Source organism: Mastomys coucha, unplaced genomic scaffold (genome assembly GCF_008632895.1).
Source record: "Mastomys coucha isolate ucsf_1 unplaced genomic scaffold, UCSF_Mcou_1 pScaffold13, whole genome shotgun sequence".
In the NCBI taxonomy this organism is placed as follows: Eukaryota; Metazoa; Chordata; class Mammalia; order Rodentia; family Muridae; genus Mastomys; species Mastomys coucha.
This window is the reverse complement of record NW_022196895.1, coordinates 59,726,596-59,749,075: the sequence shown is the minus strand read 5'-3', so window position 1 is coordinate 59,749,075 and position 22,480 is coordinate 59,726,596. Positions and strand designations below refer to the sequence as shown.

Genomic DNA, 22,480 nt, shown 5'->3' with positions numbered 1-22,480 from the left:
AGAGAGAGAGAGAGAGAGAGAGAGAGAGAGAGAGAGAAAGAGGTGCAATACATCCTTTAAGGGAATACCATAATTTTCCTTGCCAGAACCCCCACCCTAGAACAGCAGCTCACTGCAGCCATGCAGCTTTGTAGATCTGCCCACTCACCTGAATTACTCAAAACACTGCATTTCCCTTTTCGTCCTAAAATAGCTTTTTGAAGCAGGCATTCCTTAACACATTGGGACTCCCAGACATTTTAGGGTGGCTTACTATTTCCTTGAAGCTCCCAACTGACCATGTGGCTGCTTGTCTGTCTGTCATGACACCTTAAATAGCATGATACCCACTGCACCCCCCGCCCTCAATTCTCGAGGAAGCTGCAGAGATTTACAGCTTACCTGCCATGGGGCTTCTCTTTTAAACAACTCTCCTTGAGCTTCCACCTGAGTTCATTCTTAAATTATTTATGAATCACACTAAGAGCTCCAAGCGGTGGACCCCAGTATACACTGTCTCAATAGCAAAGACTGTTCTTTTACCTACAGAGCCATCATACCTTGGTGCACACGTTCACAGTAGGCAGTACAGCAAGGAGCTTCCTGGTACAAGCTGTTTCTAAAGGAAAAGTTTAAACCAACCTTGTGTCTAACCTTCATTCTACTTCCCACAGACAACTGGCAGCAAGCGGCTGTGCTTTGATGGTGAGCCCCAGCTTGCATCCTGCTGATGGTTCAGAGTGAAGTAGACTTTCACTCAGTGCCTGGCCTGTGGCTGCTCTGTTGGCATCACTGCTTGTCTCCACACAATATTCTGATGTGAAAATCCAGGTACACCTTCTGCTTCTCCTGCAAACTCATCTCAACAGGCCTGTCCACCCTATTACCACTCCCACCTCCTCAGAGTCCTGAACATCAGGAGACAGGACCTTCGGTTGATTCTGCTGGAAACTAGAAGGAACTGATATGTGAAAGGGCCAGTGTTAGATAACAGGCACCCCCTAAGCAAAATATCCCAAACCACCGAAAAAACAAGTGCTACTGCCAGACCAGACAGAAGCGGTGATTCAGAATTCTAGAGCAAGGTGTTGTGAATTCTGGGAAAATACTCTATTGACCTTGAGGGAATAGAAAAACTCAGAAGTCAATTCTGACAGGGAATGTAGTGCCTGAGAGGGAGGGAGGAAGTGGGGAGGGGGGAGGGAGGCAAGGAGGCAGGGAGGGAGGAAGGGGTGGGGGAGGGAAGGACGGATGGAAGGAGGGAGCACTCCTCCGTGATGTGTATGTATTCTTCAGAACAAGGTCTGGGTTGCCTGTTTCCCCTAAGCCTGCCCTCATAATCTTACAAGAATAAAAAAGGAAATACTTGCTACGGTTGCTCTTTGCAGAAATATCAACTAAAATTTTAAGCACTCGTCCAATGTAAAAGCGTGTTCACATGGCAAGCTTGGGCGTGGTGGACAGAGCAAGGCAGCGGGGTCCTGGAGGCCGGTTACTGTGTACACAGTAAATCTGCTACAGCCGCCCAAGGGCTGGGGTGGGCAAGAGTTGCCCTTTAGCTGCTGTATATCCTGCTGCTCTCTGCCTCTGCAATCCCATCTCAGTACTCCAGCCTGCACCAAGTGGGCCATGCATGTAACAGGCCATTTTCAATCTAAATCTTGTTAGAGATTAATAAGCAAACATTTTCTTGCTTATTATGCAATTTATCATGATGAAAAGTACATTGGACTCCTCAAGGCTACATGCTGATACATTCATTTACTCAGAGCTGTGTAGAGAAAGTCATACTAATCTTTGTGACAGAAAGGATGTAATAGCAAGATTTAAATTACCTACTGAAAACTATAGAATTTGTCTCTTGACACATTGTCTGTAGATAAAGCATACATATATGTATATGTATACATAAAATATATACACATACACATTTACTTTGCTGTATGTTTGATATAAACTTACTTAAAAAAACAAAATTATAAATGCTAAAACTAAAATGAAAACTTCCAGGTAACAAAAAGGTATAAAAACTTGTGAAATTGTGTTTGATGAGATTTGAAAACAAACCCTATTTTTAGATAATCAAATACTGCATGCTTCTCAAGACAAACCCGGAGAGCTTCAGTAGGAGCCTGCGCTGTAGAAGCCGGCAGGAAGCTAAAGGCTTTGGTAACGCTTTATCAGACTAACCAAGAATCAAATTAGAACACTTAAGATGTGCTCCTCATTCCTCTAGGTTCTTTGTGAACATAAACTCAACAAGCATCAGCCTTCTGAAACAATACTTTATTTCCAATCATGCAGCAGAGAGATTAGAGGTGAGATTAGAACACATGGAGGTGTGTCCAGAGGGAAGAGAAGAAAGCTGCTGGCTAGACGTGCACTAAACACCCCCTCCTAATCTGTAGACAAAGCCACAGCACTGTACTCTAGCAGAAGGACAGCAGGTCCCCAACATGCTGTAACTGGAGGGACCGTGGCATGAGGGAAAACAACCAATGACGCCAAGAGCAGCTCACTTTAGTTTTCTATAAAGTCAGCCACAACAATATTGGCATATCATTCATTTTCACAGAGAGACATGATGAGACAGGACTTTCTATCACTTTATATTCACTAGGATGAGACACTTTTAAAAGTAGGCAGAGAAGTGGAGATCTTGTATGTGCAGTGCTGGTGAAAATAAGAACTCATTCACCAGGAAAAACTGTGCAGCAGTTCCTGGAACTCTTAAACTCGGAACTACCCACCTAGTAATCCCACTTTGGAAATGAACACGAGTTCTCACATAGACACACATGAACAGATAAGCAAGACGTTATCACCAGAAGTGGGAAGAAATTCAGCTAAAATACAAAGTAACACAGTGAAGCCCACCACAACATGGATGGACTCTGTAAGAGGGATTAAGCAAAAGAAGTCAGCCATAAAAGACCACAGGATGCAAGGCTCCGATTCTGTGGACAGAATCTAGGACAGGCAAACTTAAGAAAGGATGCAGTGTTTCCTAAAGCATGCAGACAGTGGCATGGGGAGAAACTGTCTAATAGACAAGGGTGTCTACCTGGGGTCAGCTCTATTAGGAACTAGGTGGCTGTGATGGCTGTACACTGTCAGTTTATTTGTGGCGATAATCACCAACTGTAGGTCACTTGTATAATACACCCAAGAGATGCAAGGTTTTCTGGAATCAAGAGACTGGGTTTAAGATAGCACCAATGTCCACCTTTAGTACCACAGCTCCTAGCTAGTTCACAAAGATGTGTTCCACTTATGTCAGGTTAGCAACTCTTTCAGGTTACATTTTCCTCTTTATTTTTATGATGATTATAGTATATTTAAAATGTAAAGCATTTCATTTACAGTCTGTGCCTGTGTATGTGCGCACACATGCACACTCACATGCACCAGTGCATCAGTGGAGGTCAGAGGACAACTTGCAGGAGTTAGTTCTTTTCTTCCACCATGTGGGGCCCAAGGATTGAACTTAGATCGTCAGTCAGGCTTGGTGGCAGCCACCTTTGGCTGCTGAGCCATCCTGCCATCCCAACTACAATCTTCATTTAACCTGTCACTGACTATATGCAAAAGAATCTCCAAAAAAATCAATTTAAAAATTGACAAGAATGTTGAGTACAATTCTCTAAATTATCCAGCTCCATCTTCTGTTAGTACCAAGTATGTATATCATTTTCCTTAAAAACAGTATGTTTATACAATTATTTATCACAGTAATGTATAATAAACAAAGTTTGAAAATTATTTCACAGATCATTCACTATCTCAAGGCTACATCTCAATTTTCTATTGAGTTGTGTATTGTTTTTGTTTTTGAGACAGGATATCATTGTATGGTCCTGTTTGGCTTTGAACTTAACAACAATCCCCTTGCCTTGTTCCTGAGTTGTGGCTACAAGCATGGTCATTATACCCAGTAGATGTACTGCTGATTAAACACCCCGAGTTCCTAAAGTATAACCAACACTTCCAAAACTTCCAACACTCCCAACAACAATGTGCTAGCCCACTGGAACCCACACATACTTAGCAAGTTGTTTCTCAGCATCTGCACAGAGCTCCAGCAGCCCCATCAGGACAGCGGACACGTCCATGTAAGGCTCCCATACAGTGAACCCTCGCCCAATCAGGTCAATGGCAGTTCTCCGGATGGTGCTATGAGGAGGAAGTTTGGGACTGGGTGGCTGTAGCAGAAGAAACGTCAGTGCCTTGCCTAAAAAACAAAAATCAGAATATTATGTATACTTTGAAAATATAAGTATACTTCAACTTTTTCTCCCAAAGGGTTTGAACAATAAAATCATTAAAGATTTTGAACTTGCATTTTATTTAGATCCATGTTGTCAAGAGAAAAGTTAGGTTAAAATGTTTTATAGTATATTCTACAGTGCTTAATTACATAGTAGTCATATACAAATACTTACTTGGACATTAAAACATGAATAGCCTAGCTTCCCTACAATGCTACTTTCAACTTAGTATCACAAATGTAAAAAGCTGGTTCAAATAATGTAATGTAGGACTTTAACAATTTTGACTTTTTGATCATCTCTATCACAGGTCATATTCAAACACTTCCATCAGTGAGACATCTTTAGAGGTAACGTCAGTAGAAGGGCTAGAGAAGGCAGCGGGCAAGATCTGAGGTTTGAGACATTTCTTTCCACATCCTGGTGCCATTTATAATAACATTCTTTACACAAGCTTATTTTACAAATATAAAAATAGCATAATATAATTTCTAAATCTGTTCAAGTAGCCTACCTTTGACGTGCTGACTTATGTGCCTAAGGCGGAGCCTTGTGACAGTTTGCTCATTGTGCTCAGGTCATTAACTGCCAAGGCCCCTTTGAAGGGCACTTTGACATTCAAGAAGAAAACCATTAGAAATCATATCAATTTAATTTATTTGTGTTTTTTGTATTGTTGTTGTTGTTTTGTTTTGCTTTTTGAGACAGATTTTCTCTATCCTAGCCTTGTCTGTCTCAGAACCCACGAAGCAGACCAGGCTGGCCTCAAAGGCACAGAGATCTGCCTGTTTCTGCCTCCCAGGTGTTGGAGTTAAAGGCCTAGGATACCACCTGAGGCTAAGAACACTCATTTTGAAGAGTCTTTTGTTTGTTCTCCAGAGGGGAAGTTACAAAGCAGTTCCTAGATCACAGGCCACACAACTTGCTGAGAAAGAGAGGCACACAGAGGGTTGACCATGCTTTCCTAACTTTTAGAGACTGGGACCCTAGTTATTCACTGGGCCTCAGTGTTCTTGTCTATGAAGTAGTGACTAGGATGGCTTTCTCTGATGAAAGATCCAAGTGTGGACTGTGCTTATGCTGCAGAATGCATTACCCAGCCAGCTAGCCTGGTAAGTGCTCAACACATGGTGGGCAGGACTGCTGAAGACCCTGTTCAGTCTGCTTTGCTGTTTAAAATTTGCCTCCCTCCCTCCACCCACATCTCTCTTCTCCCACAGTCCTCTGCCCTTAATGATTGATTGATTGATTGACTGATTGATTGATTGTGAGTGTGTGTGTATGTGAGGTCAGAGAAAACTTCTCACGAATGGATCTCTCCGTTTACTATGTGAGTACTGGGAATCAAATTCAAGTGACCAGGCTTGGTAGAAGATACCTTTACCTGCTGAGCCATCTCACTGGCCCAATCCATCCGTTTTCTAAAAGGAACATGCTGCATAAACTTTAATTTATCTGATACACACAAAAATGTTTACTTAATCTTAAATAGTCAATTATTAAGCAGAATGGCTTGAAATGGAGGTGAAAAAGAAGGTTCTGTAAGTCTGAGTTTATGGATGAGTTCTGTAACTAAGCGGTTCTGAACTTCTTAGTCACGGAAACTTTTAAGAATCTGTTGGGACAAATTAATAAATAAAATGTGATGCAAACATGCAATGTAATTTTACTCACTTATAAAGAAAAATGTAACTAAGACATTTGTAAGAAGATAGAAAGCATGTTAAGTAATTCAAATTAAGAAAAACAAATACCATATTTTCTCTCATATGCACGCCTTCCATTTGATTTTTATACATGCTTCTAGGGGTGTGGGTGTAGCTCAGGAAAGTAGGAAAGGATGTCTTTGTCTTTGGAGACTGGGGTGGGCTACTAAAGGACATGGATCTTGAAGGCAGAGGGGCCAGCAGCTCCTGCTGTGGACCCAGGCAACTGAGGGGATCCCTAGGCTAAGGAAAAGAACTGACTCGTGCAAGCTGACACGGACACTGCACCTGTGCTGTGGCATGGCACCTCCACTCCACCCCACACTTACACACAATAAACAAACAGCAAACAGGAGGGAAGTACAGGGGAGGGGGAAGTGTTGCAGAGAGAGTCAGCAGGACAAGGAGAGGAATGGGACAGGACGAGCAACAAAAAACCATGAAAACAGATGGAAGTGCCACAAAGAAACCAATACTTTGCTAAAGGAAAAAAAAAAAACCCTTTAAAAACAAAAATAAAAACAAAAACCAAAAACCAGTTATCCGCTGGATCCCATAGCCTTTCCCTTTGAACACTACATACACAGTCACAGCCACCAATCCTGTGTCACAATGACAAAGTAGCCATGACTGTGGGTTAATTACTTATGCACAAAGCTAAAAAAATATACTCAGAAGATCTCTGAGAAAAAGAGTTCTCCAAAAATTACTTCATAAGAGATTTATAAACCTCCCTGTATCCAGTCAATGAACTAGTAAAACCTTTCTGTTTTACTTTTGGAACAAAGAATTAAGTTCCACTTCCTTTTTAAAAAGTAACCCACTATTCTCTGCACCCTGGCCGTTTTTGTGCTTCTGGTCGCAGGACTCATCTGTGTATGAACGTTCCTGTGCGTTTCCCTTTCTCCTGCAGCCAGGCAGTGTGGCTCTTGTAAGTCTGCATCTTCAGACTTCCCCAGCACTGAGCACACTACTGAGTATCACGGAACTCAGCTCCACCTCTACTGCACGTGCACTTCGGGTGCAGCTCCCTGTTGTGCTATGTCAGAGTGTTGGTCAAAATGGCAAGGAACCTGGCACCCTCTGGTTTGTTTTCAGGAAGCTACAGGGGGCCCAGGCTGCCTTTCTCTACACACTAGGTGAAGCACCAGCAGGCAAGGCCTCCATCTCAGCCCCAGCGCTCCTTAAGGGAAAGGGAACACATTTCCTAGAGAACGCGTGTTAGGGCATCTCAGTGGCCATTTCCCTCGCTGCAGGCTGACCAACGGTCTTCCTCACAACCCAGAGGACAAAAAAAAAAATTAAGAGGCTGAGTTCTTGGTGTTTCCCATCACTCTTTGGGGCAGTGGGAGGGGCAGCCTGGAAGAAGAGACCATGTGACCTTGAGTACAATGGCAGGAAGGGGAAAACAGCAAGGGTTTCTCCAAAGTCTCTGGTCCTCATAGTGGCCCATCACAGCACCTGCTCTTCCCGTGCGTGGTGTGAGCAGCACACACAGGGTCTCTGGTGCACCTCTGCCTTTGCACCCCTTTGCTCAGTGACCTTTAGTAGTTCAAGATTCCAACCATTCTGCTAGGGCAAATTGCACAGATCTGGGAAGACATGTGGGGTCATCTTCACACATACATTTTAAGTCTATTCATTAGAAACTATTTGCTTCCATCCTATGAGCTGTTTTGGAATTACAAAGACATACAGATGGCAAAATTCCACATCTTCCTCAGATGACTATTCAAACCAACACATGTAAATCTCAGATCCCTCAAAGGTTTGCTGAATTAACCCTTTTGATTTCAAAACATGTTGGTCAGTAAAGATGCAGAGGACTCTACTGGTAACCAGAAATAACGGCATCAATGCATTGTAAGGAACTACAGGAATTCTAAGTAGGAAATAGCTGATCAGAGGTGGAGGTAAACAGAAGAAAACATTCCACACAAATAAAAACACAAGATCTGGGAATCGCACAGAGGTCTGCGTGGCTTCAGTTACACAGGAGAGTGGTGTTGGTATGCAGTTCTTTCTGCCACTTTTCCCTGCGTACAGCAGAATGAAGTTCCCCTTTCTCTCTCCCACTCTCCTCTCACTCTTCCTCCCTCTCCTTCACTCACCTTACAGTGCAAGGGACTGAAGACAGGCTTCACTTATGCTAAACACATACTCTACCACTGAACCATACACTAGCCCCATCCATGTAAGACAGTAATTAGAGTCAAGGATTTAATAAACATACTATCCTCTGGAACTTATTCTATCTACTTTTTAGATTTTTTTTTTTTAAAGTATGTGTGTAACTGTGAGTCTTCCATGCAGATCTGGGATTCAAGTCTTCCTGTGCAGGCCATCTGCAAGAGCATTGTCTTAGGGGCTGAGCCACATCTCCGATCTCCAGGTCCAGCCCAGACATTTGTTCTCTTTTTAATGGTAATTTTGCTTATTCATGAAATTTTCAGCCTTGTAAATACTCAACATTTCCTTGTTCATATGAAACTGTAAAGCATGTTCTTCTCTGCCACAGGCTTAACACAGTGCTTCATTCACAACTGTGGCTTTGGAAAATAGCAAGAACTGATTTGTGCTGTAAATGAGCAGTATAGTCAACCAGTCCTGGTTTCCAAGAATCACCTGCAAGCCTGTGCTAGGCCATGGCCCAGTACCCACTGCTCTAAGGTAAAATGAGAAAAGGTTCAACAATAGTGCATGTGTCCAAAAGAAAACTGAGTAAACTTAAGAGAATGTTTATTTAAGTAATAGGGCCTTACTACTTTCTTATACTTTTGATGGATTTTTAAGTAAAATTATGTATGCAACAGTATTTTCTAATGTTTGTATCAGACAAAAGAAAAAGTTTGAAACAGTACTCAATTTCCTCAAATATTGTAATTTTAGAAATTTTCCTGGTCTATAGTGTTTAAAACATTGCAAAACCCAGCTACTTTGAGAGATTAGAGGTTGTAAAGAGCTAAAAAGAAATGTTCTCTCTATGATTCGCAAATACTAAGCCCTACTCCTGGCCACTGGCTCTGGACACACCAAGGAGCTCTCCCTCAACTCAGCACAGACTGAAACTCTGCATTACTCTTTACAGTTTGGAGCCACAGACAAGGTCAAATGAAGGACGTCTTAGTTTCCCTATCTGTAAGCTAGGTGAGTGGTAGAGATGGCAGCAGCTCTACAGAGAGAATTCCCCATGCAGCTTTACCACCGTGTACCCAAGTGTCCAGACACACTGCCAAGTGCAGACACACGCAGAACCCACAAGAACAGCAGAAAGCTGAATGGCCAGAAGTCCAGCACTGGATAAATCACAATCAACTTTGAGCATCTGGCTGGCAAGAAAACTGTCAACCTGCAGCCAACAGTGATATCAATAACTAATATTTTAGTGTTATTTTCCCTCATTATTTTGAAGGATATCAGCTTTAATCTTAATGGTTTTTAAAAGTGCTATAAAAGATCAACAGTGCAAGAAAATATTTACACTTTGCTCTAACAGCTAAACACTGAAATGAGAGAAAGGCTGAGACAAAGCCCACGAAGTGAAGCTGAGGTTAACAGAGTCAGCCCTGTAATACGGCTCACTCGCTGCTTTGGCACGAGGAATACTATTCAATCATAAACTGGCATGGAAAACCAAAAGCCAAAAAATCCCACCAGTCCTTAGTATTTTTGTAGAATCTGGCTAGTTACAATAGCTTTTCAAAAATAAATATACAAATCTTAGAACACAGGTACACGTACGCATGTGTACTATAATGACATTACAATAAATACCTAATGAATTTATATTTTGGAACATGTATTTTTTTATAAAGCACAGACTCAATTTATTAAAAAATGTTATATACATATAAAACTACATGAAAACGCTTCATTATCTGAGAAGAACAGTGACACATGCCTATTGGGCATCATGTTATTTTTTATCATTCCTTTTCAATAACATCTATACTATTTCCATTTTTCCCATGGGCTGAGCATCATAGTGGGATCTTCTGTTCTTCACAGTGCACCACAAATACAACAGGCATGTAAGAGAGGCCATCCAGAGACTGTCCCACCTGGGGATTCATCCCAGATACAGTCGCCAAACTCTGACACTATTGTGGATGCCAAGAAATGCTTGCTGAAAGGAGCCTGATATAGCTGGCTCCTGAAAGGCCCTGCCAGAGCCAAATATAGAGTTGGATGCTCACAGCCAACCATTGGACTGAGCCCTGGGTGCCCAATAGAGGAGCTAGAGAAAGGACTGAAGGAGCTGAAGGGTTTGCAACCCCATAGGAAGAACAACAATAGCAACCAACCAGACCCCTCCTCCAGAGCTCACAGGGACTAAGCCACCAACCAAGGCTCCAGCTGCATATGTAGCAGAATTGCCAGGCATCAATGGGAGGAGAGGTCCTTGGTCCTATAAAGGCTTGATAGATGCCCCAGTGTAGGGGAATCAAAGGTGAGGAGGTAGGAGTGGGTGGGTGGGTGGAGGAACACCCTCACAGAAGCAGGGGGAGAGGGGATAGGATAGGGGGTTTCCAGGAGTGGGGGGAAACTGGGTAAGGAGATAACATTTGAAATGCAAATAAACAAGTAAACAAATAAATAAAAGAACGGCATGCTCAGTTGGTCACGGAGGACACAGCCACCTGCCCACTATACCCGATAGCACAGCACCTCTATATATTCATTTCTACATACATCCATTTTCCACAGCCAATGGATTAAATCCTTCCAAGACACAAATTTAAACTGTATAGTACTGTTCTACCCAGTTTGTTCATGTAGAATGTCACTAAACAAGAGAAGATCCTTATAAGAGTATGAAACTGGTGATATCTGGCCCAGCCTCTCCTTTCATTGTAATTTTTGCCTGAGATTTATCATCTTTCCTTATCTGAATTGGAAAACCTCTGAGGACTCCTGCGACTACTGAAGCTGTGTCTAGACCTCACTGTCCTAAGTCATCTGGCAGCCAGCACGTCAGAAGGTGACAGCAGGGCTGGGTACCTATGGCTGCAGATCAGAGGGAGGACAATGTGAGGGACAGGAGGAGGCATTAACTTCACAGCTACTCTGGGTTTCTATACTCTGGTTTAGCTATAAAAAAATTAAGAATTAGAAATTAAAACAGAAGTGAGCATCAAACCATGCTTTAACAAAAGCACATTAAACAACATTTTCTTACTGGCTTAAAAGACCACAGCCCTTCAGAGAACTGTTCTTTATGCCCTCGGAGACGATGCAGAGCTGCCAGCATAACCACAAGGAAGAAACGTAAACAATCAGGCTCTGCTCACTCCTACACCAGGCAACAGTCCTAGTCACAACAACCTCGTCCTGTAGCCTTAGAATCCTGGATGAAGAAACAGTCACCGACTCTCCCTGGGCCTGAGTAGCAGACAGGGGACAAAGGGCCATATTCTTAAAATACTTTAATTAATAGCTCAATTACTGGGAAATTCCGGGGGGAAAGCATATTATATACACTTTAAACCAGATGAATTTATTATGATTTATGCCATTACAAAGAGTACAAAATGAATAAATAATGATTGGCCACTTATTTCAAAGTGTAACCTAGTGAATGAAGCCTTTTCCCAGTTGCTATGTCCATCAAAGAACAGGGATGGCAGAGTGCCAAGAGAATTCTATTGCTCTGCTTCACACAGGTACTTGATTAAAGATGATGCTAATATGTGCTATTTGTAAGTATAGAATAATTAAGACACACTTTTATATTTGGATGCTCGTGGCACACACCTTTAACTATAAGACTTGGCAAGCAGAGGCAGGAGGAATTCTGTGAGCTCCACCCAGGCCTGCATAATGATCTTTATCAAACAATACACACACACACTCACACTCACACACACACACACACACACACACAGGTGTACTTTTTACTTCCTGTATGGCATTAAAAAATAAGCCATCGGTTTTTGCCATGAGACAGCAGGAGTTAGGCGTGATGCTTTCTATTGCTGTTTACCGGGACTGCGACCAAGAGCTGGAAATGGAGCCTCACAGCTCTGCTGGTCTTGTGCAGCTGCGTTTCTCGCCTTACACCTTCAATGGAGGTACTATATTGGCAATTGCTGGAAAATATTTTTCCATCATTGCTTCAGGCACTCAGTTGAGTGACGGATTTTCAAATTCATACCCAAGATAGCCCCAAACTAACAGACAAAACAGTAACTGGCTGCAGTGGTTTTCATGGAGCTTGTCTCACTTTGGCTAAGATTACTGAAGCAAGATTAAAGATGTACAAGCATTCCAATAACAAGGTCATGGCAACGGGGGCAACTGCCACAATGCTGTCTACCATCCCGCACCATGGCGCTTCTCCCCTTACTGTGTTTATAGCACTGCAGGGCTTGATGAAGAAGGAAAGGGAGCTAGCTGTGTACACCTCTGACCTAGTGGGCTCTTACCAGAGACTCGTTCAAGGCGGGAGGCTCAGCAAGTCCCACGTCACAGCCTCTGCCCGATAACCAGGCTGGTTTCAAAAACATGCAGAATGGAGAGCATGTCCGCCTGACTCTGGACAGAGCCATGAGGCTGGCGAAAGAGGCCTTCCTTTCTGCCACTGAGAGGGACGTGTATACTGGAGATGCTCTCAGGATCTGCACGGTGACCAAAGAGGGCATCGGGGAGGGGACAGTTCCCCTGTGGAAAGCCTGCTGTGTGGGCCATGTATTGGAGCTGTGGCACAAGTTTGTTTTATTAATAAGAAATGTAAAGTAAAAATAAATAAACCATCATTTATTTTGATTAAAAAACATAAAAGAACTCTGTTAAGTTGGAAAAATAGCAAGTATATTTTAAAACTTATTATTCTTGCATTAGTTTAACCAAAATAGTCCTAAATTAAAATAATTACATTTCATATCTTACAATGAAAAGAATATAAAGTTCAAATTCAAATTCTCCATGATAGAAAGTAAAATTTTTTTGCTTGTCTCACTGAATGTCAAATTAACAAAGCTATATCACATAGGGAAATTCAGTCTCATTTTGCTTTTGGTTAAGTCGTTTTGGACAGCAGACTGAAAAATAAGATGGTCTGGCCATCCTACAAACAGAAGGGCATTTACTACTCAGTGCACATGGCCTTCTGTCTAAGAGAAGTAGAAAGTGCCTCTGGTGGTTGGATAGCTCTGGGTCAGCAATGAAGAACTAAAACAATAAAAGCAAGTGTTTACAAGATCAGAGATCTGTTCAAATCTATAACCCACTGAATGTTGACCAGTTCAAATACTCCTTTACTCTCCTCCCAGCAGGTGGGGCTAGTGAGAGGGCAGGAAAGAGGGACAGAAGGGCTGGTTCATGCACTTAGTAGCTAAGTTATCTTTTCATACATAGCCTTAGCTGAGGACCAGTAATGAACCAGATACTATTTTCAACCCAGGCCCCCAAATTCTAAGCTTGTATGACACTCCTGTAAGAGCCAGAAGAACCAAGAAACATATCAGGTACTGCTGAGTGCTGGGCAGAAACAGAAGCACAGGAGTCTAGGAGTGCCAGAGACAGGAGAACAGAAGACAACTCAGAGCCAGGGCAGAATTAGAGAAACGTGTGATTGCTGTGGAGGAAGCTGAGGAAGGAGCCTGCCTGGGACACTTAGACACTGAAAACCAGAGTAGTTGCATGATAGTGGGCAAGACGGAGGCACAGCAGACCGTGGCACAGTAGTCTTCACACAATGGACTGTGCAGGACCATGAGGAACTGTAGAAGACTCTGGCGAGGAGAGTGGCTTTGTCTCATTTCACAGTGGAAAGCAGCTGGTGCTGCATGCAGAGCACATCATACATGGCTGGGAAAAGGGCGAGCCTGGGAAGGCCAGCTAAGCTTCCAAAGGTTCAACAGGAGGTAACAGACCAGAGAGAGCTGCATGGATTCTGGGGCTTAAGTTGTTTTAACGGCAGACCAAGCAAGATTCATTTAGGGATTGGCTATTTTCATATTAGAGAGAGAGAGAGAGAGAGAGAGAGAGAGAGAGAGAGAGAGAGAGAGAAACAGCTTGTTTGAATGGTAGTTACATTTAGCCAACAAGTAAGAGCAGGAAGACCACTGCCTGCTGATTGTAAGTAGGAGTCAGCAATCCAGTTTAGTTTTCTTTTTTCCCCCTCACCCCCGTATATATGCAGGCACTGTTTATATCTGTGCCACAGTATCATGTGGAGGTCAAAGGTCAGCCTTGGTCTTCACCTTCCACATTGCCTGAGACAGGGTCGCTTGTTTGCAGCTGCATATAGCAGGTCAGCTTGTCACAAGGTGCGAGGTTCCAAGGAACTTTCCTGTCTTTGCCTTTCAATATACTCAGAGCTCCTTCTGAGCCCGAGTGGTGAGATTATGTTAACGAATCAGCCCTAAGCTATGAGCCCTGGAAGTGCAAAGCTAATGCCCACTGGACCAAAACCAAAACTAAAACTTCAGAGGCAGCCCTGGGACAGCACTGCCCTAAGACACGGCATCTCAAGTCACTGATCTTCACTGGCAACAGGGCTTTGAATGTGCTCAACCATCAAGTTTCTGGCCCCATTGCTGAGTTCCCTCATGCCTGCCTGTCAGCACCCACTACTGCGCTCAAGGACCTGCTGGACCTTTCAGGAGTGCCATCTTCCCCGCCCGCTGCAGCTGAAACACCTCCTGAAGTGCCCTTCTTAGAGAGGCTTCCTTGGTGGACGCCTGCAGCATTTCCTGCTGGACCACAGCCTCTCTGGCTGAAGTACCTGTTCACATGAGACAAAACCATAAACTTTATGATAGCATGTTGCTGTGAGGAATGGTAGAATATTTGAAAGGCAAATCTCATGTGGACATCTTAATTGCCAAGTGTCGTACAGCCCTCTAAATCTGCTAGTTACAGTGGTTGTCAGCCAAGTCCCTGGATATATGGATTTAGGTATAAAAACTAAGGGTAGAATTAAAAATCTGAAAGTCATTAAATAAAAGAAGCTTTAGATATCAAAGCAGTGTGAATGGTAAGAGAAGCTGGTGTCTCAGAAACCAAGAGAAGGAGTCTCAGGTTCCAGCGGAGCTAGAACTGTTACATGGGACAGACAGATTGACACAAAGGCTAAGATGTGATAATTAGATTCCCCCTGTGTAAGCTACTGGTGATATCAATAAGTTTTTAGTAGAGTGAAAAGTGGAAAATCCTGAGGTGACATCAGAAAACAATGGTAGGTGAGAAACCTAGAGGTAGAAATAGAGTTTTTAGTATGGAATGTATACAGTCACACAAAGAAAAATATTTTATTTCTGTAATAATGGTTCCTATGATTACTGATAATAATTTGGTGTCCATATAGCTTCCTACTGGTGAGATTCAAGTACTCTGGCACCTATATCAGCCACCTCTGGGACTGTTCATCTTTCAGCATCAGTCATACCAAGACTCTAGCCTTTAATACAGAGCATCGGGGCTGGAGAGATGGCTCAATGGTTAAGAGCACTGACTGCTCTCCCAGAGGTCCTGAATTCAATTCTCAGCAACCACATGATGGCTCACAACCATCAGCAATGGGATCTGATGCCCTCTTCTGGTGTGTCTGAAGAGAGCAATGGTGTACTCATATACATAAAATAAATAAATCATTTTGAAAAAAGAAATTTAAAACACAAACAGATTTGAAAAAAAAAATCAATGCATTTCCGTGATGCAGCTCCCCTGTCCTTCCCACTTTGTCCACACTTGACTGCCACAGGAATGCACTTTAACCCTTTCCTGTTATCTGGTGGAGGGGCCTTACAAGTAAATCCTGGGTTCTGAAGTTACTACTCAGTCCGAGGACCATCTTGTCCATTTGCACGCTGTAATGGAAGAGGAACCCAACTATTATTTAAGAGTACACGGAACTAGGGGCTGGGAAGATGCTCAGTGGCTGAGGGTGCTTGTCTGAGTCTTATAGAGAACCCAGGTTCCATTCCAGGCATACACATGGTGGCTCGTGGCTATCTGTAACTCCAGTTCCAGGCAGATGAGAGGATCCAAACCCCCTTCTGACCTCCACAAGCAATGGGCACACACAAGGAACACACACATATATGAGGGCAAAGCAGTCATACATGTAAAATGAAATTTAAAAGATCTAAAAAGAAAAAAAAGCCTACATGAAAACACATAATGAACATTAACCAAAAGCGAGGTAGAAAATCCACAAAAAAAAGTGAAAAAAAAAAGTGAAATGTTCCATTATGACTTCAAAACTGCATCTTCTTTTAAATAATTCATTCAAGATAAGAAAATTACACTATAAATATTAAGTTAAGGAAGTTACAAGATAAATATTAAAGCAAGCTTATGATGATCTAGTGAAGAATAAAGTCTTATGAAGAATCACTTGCTCTCTTTTTCTAATTACAGCAAAGCACGAGCTGGAACAAAGAGCTGCTGCAGGTTAACCTTTCACGGATATACAGTCGAAGATCACCAAGGCTGTGCCCTCAGCATCTGCTAAAGACCAAGACAGCTGCACGTGCAGCCTGAGTCGGCACAGGAGGGCATTCAGGATTTTTCTAGGTGCTAGCAAAGGGACAATACTGAATGTGTATTACACATTTAACACATTCATTTTACTGAAGGAGATTCAGGGGTTGAGGAAGGCGGGCAAACAAAAGTCACTTGGCTGCCCGTTTCTCAGTCTGGACGTCTTTGTTTAAGCTTTGACTTGGCTTAAATGAACGAATTAATATTGACAAAAACATCAACTAAGCTAATGAGTTGTTAGTTAAAGCAATAAACATGTCACATTAGAGTCAGCGCAGTAAAGAGGTAATTAGCCCTGGGAAGGCCCTGCTGATTGGAGCTGTTGAAATCCTCTGCTCTTAACCTTTGAGTCCATTATCTAACCTAGAAGTGGTGGCTGTGTTAATGGGAACGCTCCGGTAAACATCAGCCTTCCTCCTCAGCTTGGTCTGGTTCACAGCTCTAGGATGCAAAGGGTGCCAGTGTTTACTGGAGCTCCAGGCAAATCTAAACTAAGTATAGGTATTAATGTTCAAACAGAGAAGGTCCAATCTATTTTAAAATATTCAAGTTTCTCCACTTTTTAAAAGAAGGGCAGTCGGCAATACAGCTAGTAACCTATGCTGTAACAAAGGAAGAGCCATGTGAGCCTCAAGACCACCTGAAGCCAGCAGCATTACACTAAAATCCTAGATGACGATTTACACTCACTTAACAGGAAGAAAAAAACGCCCCATGGTGAACCTTCCTTATGGAGTCTGCTGCTTATGGAGACTGCCTTTCAGCTGGGCCTCTAAGACAGTTCACCTGGAACCTATCACTAACTTTACCGAGTTAGCTTCAAGACAATTAAAACAAATAGCTCAGTCTGGGCTGGAAAATCAGATGCTTACAGAAAAATCACAGGTAGGATGACAAAGACTTAAACAGCTGGGAATCCAGAGCTCAGTATGTGAATAAACCCTGTTTTCTGGCTCAGTGGCCCTTTCCTGAGAGAATGCAAAGGCACGGAGAAGAAGAATTGGAATCTGCATGATATTATATCCATTTTAAAAACATTATGAAGCATATACATTTTGACATTGCGTCTCACTGTATGCACAGGTGCCTGGGAGTAGACACTTTTAGATGTGCATGGAAATAGGCTGATACTACACTGTCAGGGAATAGGCATTGTGCCTTTGGAAACCTGTTTTAGTCTGGATCATAAAAGCACGCAGAGCCCTTCCTGTGACACCTACACTGCCACTGCTGTTTGTTTAGAGTGTTCAACTCCGTTTCCTTTCACAGAGGATAAAGGTGCTGCATCCTCATTTTGTGATGTCTAATGAAAGCAAGGGTTTGAAATGCAGTTCCCTGAAGTGTATATAAGTGGTGTGTGTGTGTGTGTGTGTGTGTGTGTGTGTGTGTGTTTTAGAGGAACAGAGACAACTGAACATTTACTATACAGTAAATCAATATGTGCTATCTTTTCAGGCTGAGTAACTTTGGAAGGGACAGGAAACAATTAGATGCTTCACTGTATTGGCTAATGTATAATTTTAATGTTAAAAACAACTTTCTTTCAAATATAGCTCTTTTTCACTAAATCTACAAACCAGCTATATATAGATTAATTCTTCAACATAAAAAAAGCATTACAACCCAGTCTTCATTTTTAATGGACATGAAAGAAGTAATAATGTTAATCAAACTAAGAAATTTATTTTTTCTGTTATTTTACTGTCATTGACATTTAAGTAAAACCTGAAACAGGGTATAGTATTCCCTTGTTATTAAAAAAAAATCTAAATCCTCTAGGATTAGTAATAAAAAATAAGATTGCCAAAATATTGTTAATATATGGATTTAATTTGATACCACCTAATTTTTTCCTGTATCTAGGAATGTATAATGGAACAATAGTGCGTGAATGTTTTTGCTGTTCTCACATACTTGAGAATAAGACATAGCACCAAGCCATAGTTTAAAATGTCAGGGAGAAGGTATCAGAAGTAGGGGGGCATCAGATTAGAATCATAAAACTATGATTTTAGTTCCATAAAAAGTCACAATGTCCTCCAGACAATTCAGGCCTTTTCTCTCCCTCCACACCTTGCTCCTCCACCTGCTTTCTGTTAAAAGGAAACCCTACATTTGTCTCTCTACTGGCTAAAACACTGTAAGTAATTACAGAGAACTGTACGATACCGAAGGTGGGCACTGGTGTGCGCGTCTTTTCGTCTAGTAAGATGCAGTTATTTGGATGAGACCTGCTTCTTGAGTTGACAGTGGTATTCAGTATGGTAGCTTATGCCTTGCAAACAGAGGGCAGGCTCTTAGAGATCACACTCCTCTTCTTCCAGTAACTTCTTTAAATTATCTAAGCTATTTTTATTTTCTTCAAGCCTAGACATATTCAATTGTAAATTATATTTAGCTTTTAGAGTGAATTTTTTTTTTAAAGTGGAAAACTTCCTGGACACTAATCCTTCAAAAATATCACAAGACATCTCAGCAAACAATAAGGAAGACACAGCAAAATGGAAGAAAGGGATGGAAAGATGACACAGCAAAATGGAAGAAGGGGATGGAAAGATGACACAGCAAAATGGAAGGGGATGGAAAGAAAACAGCAAAATGGAAGAAAGGGATGGAATGATGACACAGCAAAATAGAAGAGTGGGATGGAAATGCACAAAGCCGTCTGTATTTGTCCCCGACTGGTAGGCAGCAGGCACAGTGCTGTGTGTTGACATGCACTGTTTCATTTATTCTGAAATTAGTTCTGTGAGGAATACAATACTAGTTTCACTTTTTTAAGGTGATTAAATAAAAACTCATTCCCAGAAAGCATAAACAACATATTATTGGTACTGCCAGAATGAATGAAGTTTACTGACTTGGAATCATAGGTTCTATCTAAATTAGGTAGACTGTTTACACAAAAAATATCTAGCCAGGGGGTGGTGGTGCACACCTTTAATCTCAGCACCTGGGAGGCAGAGGCAGGCGGATTTCTGAGTTCGAGACCAGCCTGGTCTACAGAATGAGTTCCAGGACAGCCAGGGCAACACAGAGAAACCCTGTCTCAAATATATATGTGTGTGTGTGTGTGTGTGTGTGTGTGCGTGTGTGTGTGTGTGTGTGTGTGTGTGTGTGTGTGTGTATATATATATATATATATATATATATATATTATCTAGGTTATAACTACAGTTTTGTACACTGTCTGCAAAGAGGTTTTATGTTTGAAATGTCGGATAAAGCATCCCACGCTGTCCTCTCCTGACAATGCCACAGTAACATGCTGTTTTAATAGTCTGTCACATAGTCATCCCCATACATACAGACAGTGGAAGCCCAAGCATCCACACCTCCAGCATGCTCATGACTGTTCACTCAAACTCTACCGCATTAGCACATCCAAACAAAGCAGAGAGAGGCAGCAGAAATCACAACAACTGGTTTCCAGCTTGCCCCTTATTAACTCTGGCCTAGTTTAACTGAGCTAGCAATGCCATTTTTCTTCCTTTCAAAATCTGTAGAGGGTGAATCAAATGTGAAAGGGAGATCAATTCTGCTCCCAGACAGTAAAGGAGCTCAGCGTGAGCTCTGCTTCAGTTATGGTAAGAATCTAACTATACCAGTCAAGTGCACACTTATAAAACTGTATTACAGAGGCAGGAAAAAGAACAAGCATACCCCAGAAGCAACAAGGAGATTTCATGGTTACTGAAAGGACCGAAAACTGTGCCCATAGCACACAGTCCTCTGTGTAGATGCTGCAAACAGCATATGACCCACTTGTGTAGATGGTACACAAATAACACATTATCTACTAGCATAGCCGCTGCACATAGCACATGGTACACCTGCATAGATGCTATGATCTGAAAGTGCTTAAATCTAATCTCCAAAGTGGAAACGGTAACAGTTGGAACCTTTGGGTGGTGATGAAGACACCAGTGTCCTTATTAAATGGGGTTCAAAAGCCTTCCTCATCCTCCCTACCACATGATATAGACTAGAAAGTGTCATCTATGAATTACAAGTCCTCAGAACACACCAAGCTTTTTGCCACTTTGATGGTGGATGCCCTAGTTTCCAAAATTGTGAGCAATAAATTCATGAGGCTTAAAAATGATCTACTCTCGGCATGTTTCTTTCTAGCACCTTGAGTTACTTTGCAACAAATAACACTTATATATATTTCATCATGTCTGACTTAAAGATTGAGACACACACACACGCACACACACACACACACACACACACACACAAACCCCACAGAACTATTATCACATCTGGAATAATAATCAATTGTTCAGATGTATCAAATAGACTGCCAGACTTGCAGTTGTATCCATTTGTTCTGCCCCACTTCCTTCCTACCTTTCCCCCTTTACTGCCTCTCCTTTTTTTCTTTCTTTCCATAACGACTTATTTTCATGGTCTCATCTAATTATAATACAAATCTCTCTATCTTTCTCTCTTACATTCTTAAATTTATACTTTTTCCTCTATCTACTGTCAATTCCTTTACACCATGGAGTTTCCTTAGGGTGGCTCTTGAGGATTACATGCCTCTGACATTATTTCAGATGCTCTGATCTTTGTATCTACAAACTTACTTGCAGAAGGATACATTTCCAGGAGAAGTGCAGGGAACTATCTGAATGTCTCTAGGGTGGGGTTAGGAACTATAGCCCAGGCCTGTTGATTCACTGGGGGAGTAACATAACTGCACTTTAACATCCCATCTTCATTTATTGGGTGGAACACTATTATAAAGAATTTCTACCTCGTATCTCTGGGCTGGTGTTCTGGGCAGACCTTGGGCACAAGCTCTGCAGCCAGTCCTCCCACAATACCCAGAGGAAGCTCCACTCCCAGGCGCTGACACTCTCAGGATCAGAGGTGAGAGGGACACAACATCTGTCCCAACACCAGGAGTAACTGAGAGCAGAAGGACCAGGCACATAGGAACTCCACCAGCAGAGTGGCTCAGGTTCCTTCCAGTCTCTCTGGGCTTGTGTCCAGAGCAGACCTTGAGCCCAAACTCCACAGCCAGTCCCATAACACCCAGAGGAAGCTGCTGCACTCCCAGGTGCTCTAACAAGCCCAGGGTCACAGGATCCCAGAATCACAGGATCCCAGAGACAGGTTGACTCTGAGGAGGTCTGACACAACCAGAATCACAGGAAGGACAGGCTCCAGTCAGATTTAGCAAGGACAGGTAGCACTAGAGATAACCAGATGGCAGGGGGTGGGGGACAAGTGTAAGAAAATAAACAACACAAACCAAGGTTACTTGGCATCATTAGAACCCAATTCTCCCACCATAGCAAGTCCTCGACACACCATTACACTGGAAAAGCAAGATTCAGATATAAAATCACTTTTCATAGTAATGATACAGGACTTTAAGAAAGGAATAAATAGCACCCTCAAAGAAATACAGGAGAACCCAGGTAAACAGCTAGAAGCCCTTCAAGAGGAAACACAAAAATCTCTTAAAGAACTATGGGAAAACACAATCAAATAGGTGAAGGAAATGAACAAAATCATCCAGAATCTAAAAACAGAAAGAGAAACAATAAAGAAATCAGAAAGAGAGACAACCCTGGAGATACAAAACCTAGGAAAGAAATCAGGAGTCATAGATGCAAGCATCACCAACAGAATACAAGACATAGAAGAGAGAATCTCAGGGGCAGAAGACACCATAGAAAACATTGACACAACAGTCAAAGAAAATGCAAAAAGCAAAACATCCAGGAAATCCAGGACACAATGAGAAGACAAAACTTAAGGATAATAGGTATAAAAGAGAGTAAAGACTCCCAATGTAATGGGCCAGTAAATATCTTCAACAAAATTATAGAAGAAAACTTCCCTAACCTAAAGAAAGAGATGCCCATGAACACACAAGAAGCCTACAGAACTCCAAATAGACTGGACCAGAAAAGAAATTCTTCCCGACACATAATAATAAAAATACCAAATGCATTAAACAAAGAAAGAATTTTAAAAGCAGTAAGGGAAAAAAGGCAGGTAACATATAAAGGCAGGCCTATC

General features: G+C 42.1%; 1 protein-coding gene and 1 pseudogene across 2 annotated transcripts in view; one reads left to right on the top strand and one right to left on the bottom strand.

Moving 5' to 3' along the window:
* Wdr7 (WD repeat domain 7) overlaps window positions 1–22,480 on the bottom strand; it is a 293,177-nt gene that overhangs the window by 78,120 nt on the left and 192,577 nt on the right. For both annotated transcript variants that reach the window (XM_031365861.1, XM_031365862.1), the window contains one exon: window positions 4,024–4,210. In XM_031365861.1, the coding sequence (XP_031221721.1) occupies window positions 4,024–4,210 (187 nt within the window). The remainder of the gene's footprint in view (window positions 1–4,023; window positions 4,211–22,480) is intronic.
* Window positions 11,916–14,693, top strand: LOC116087772 (annotated as a pseudogene).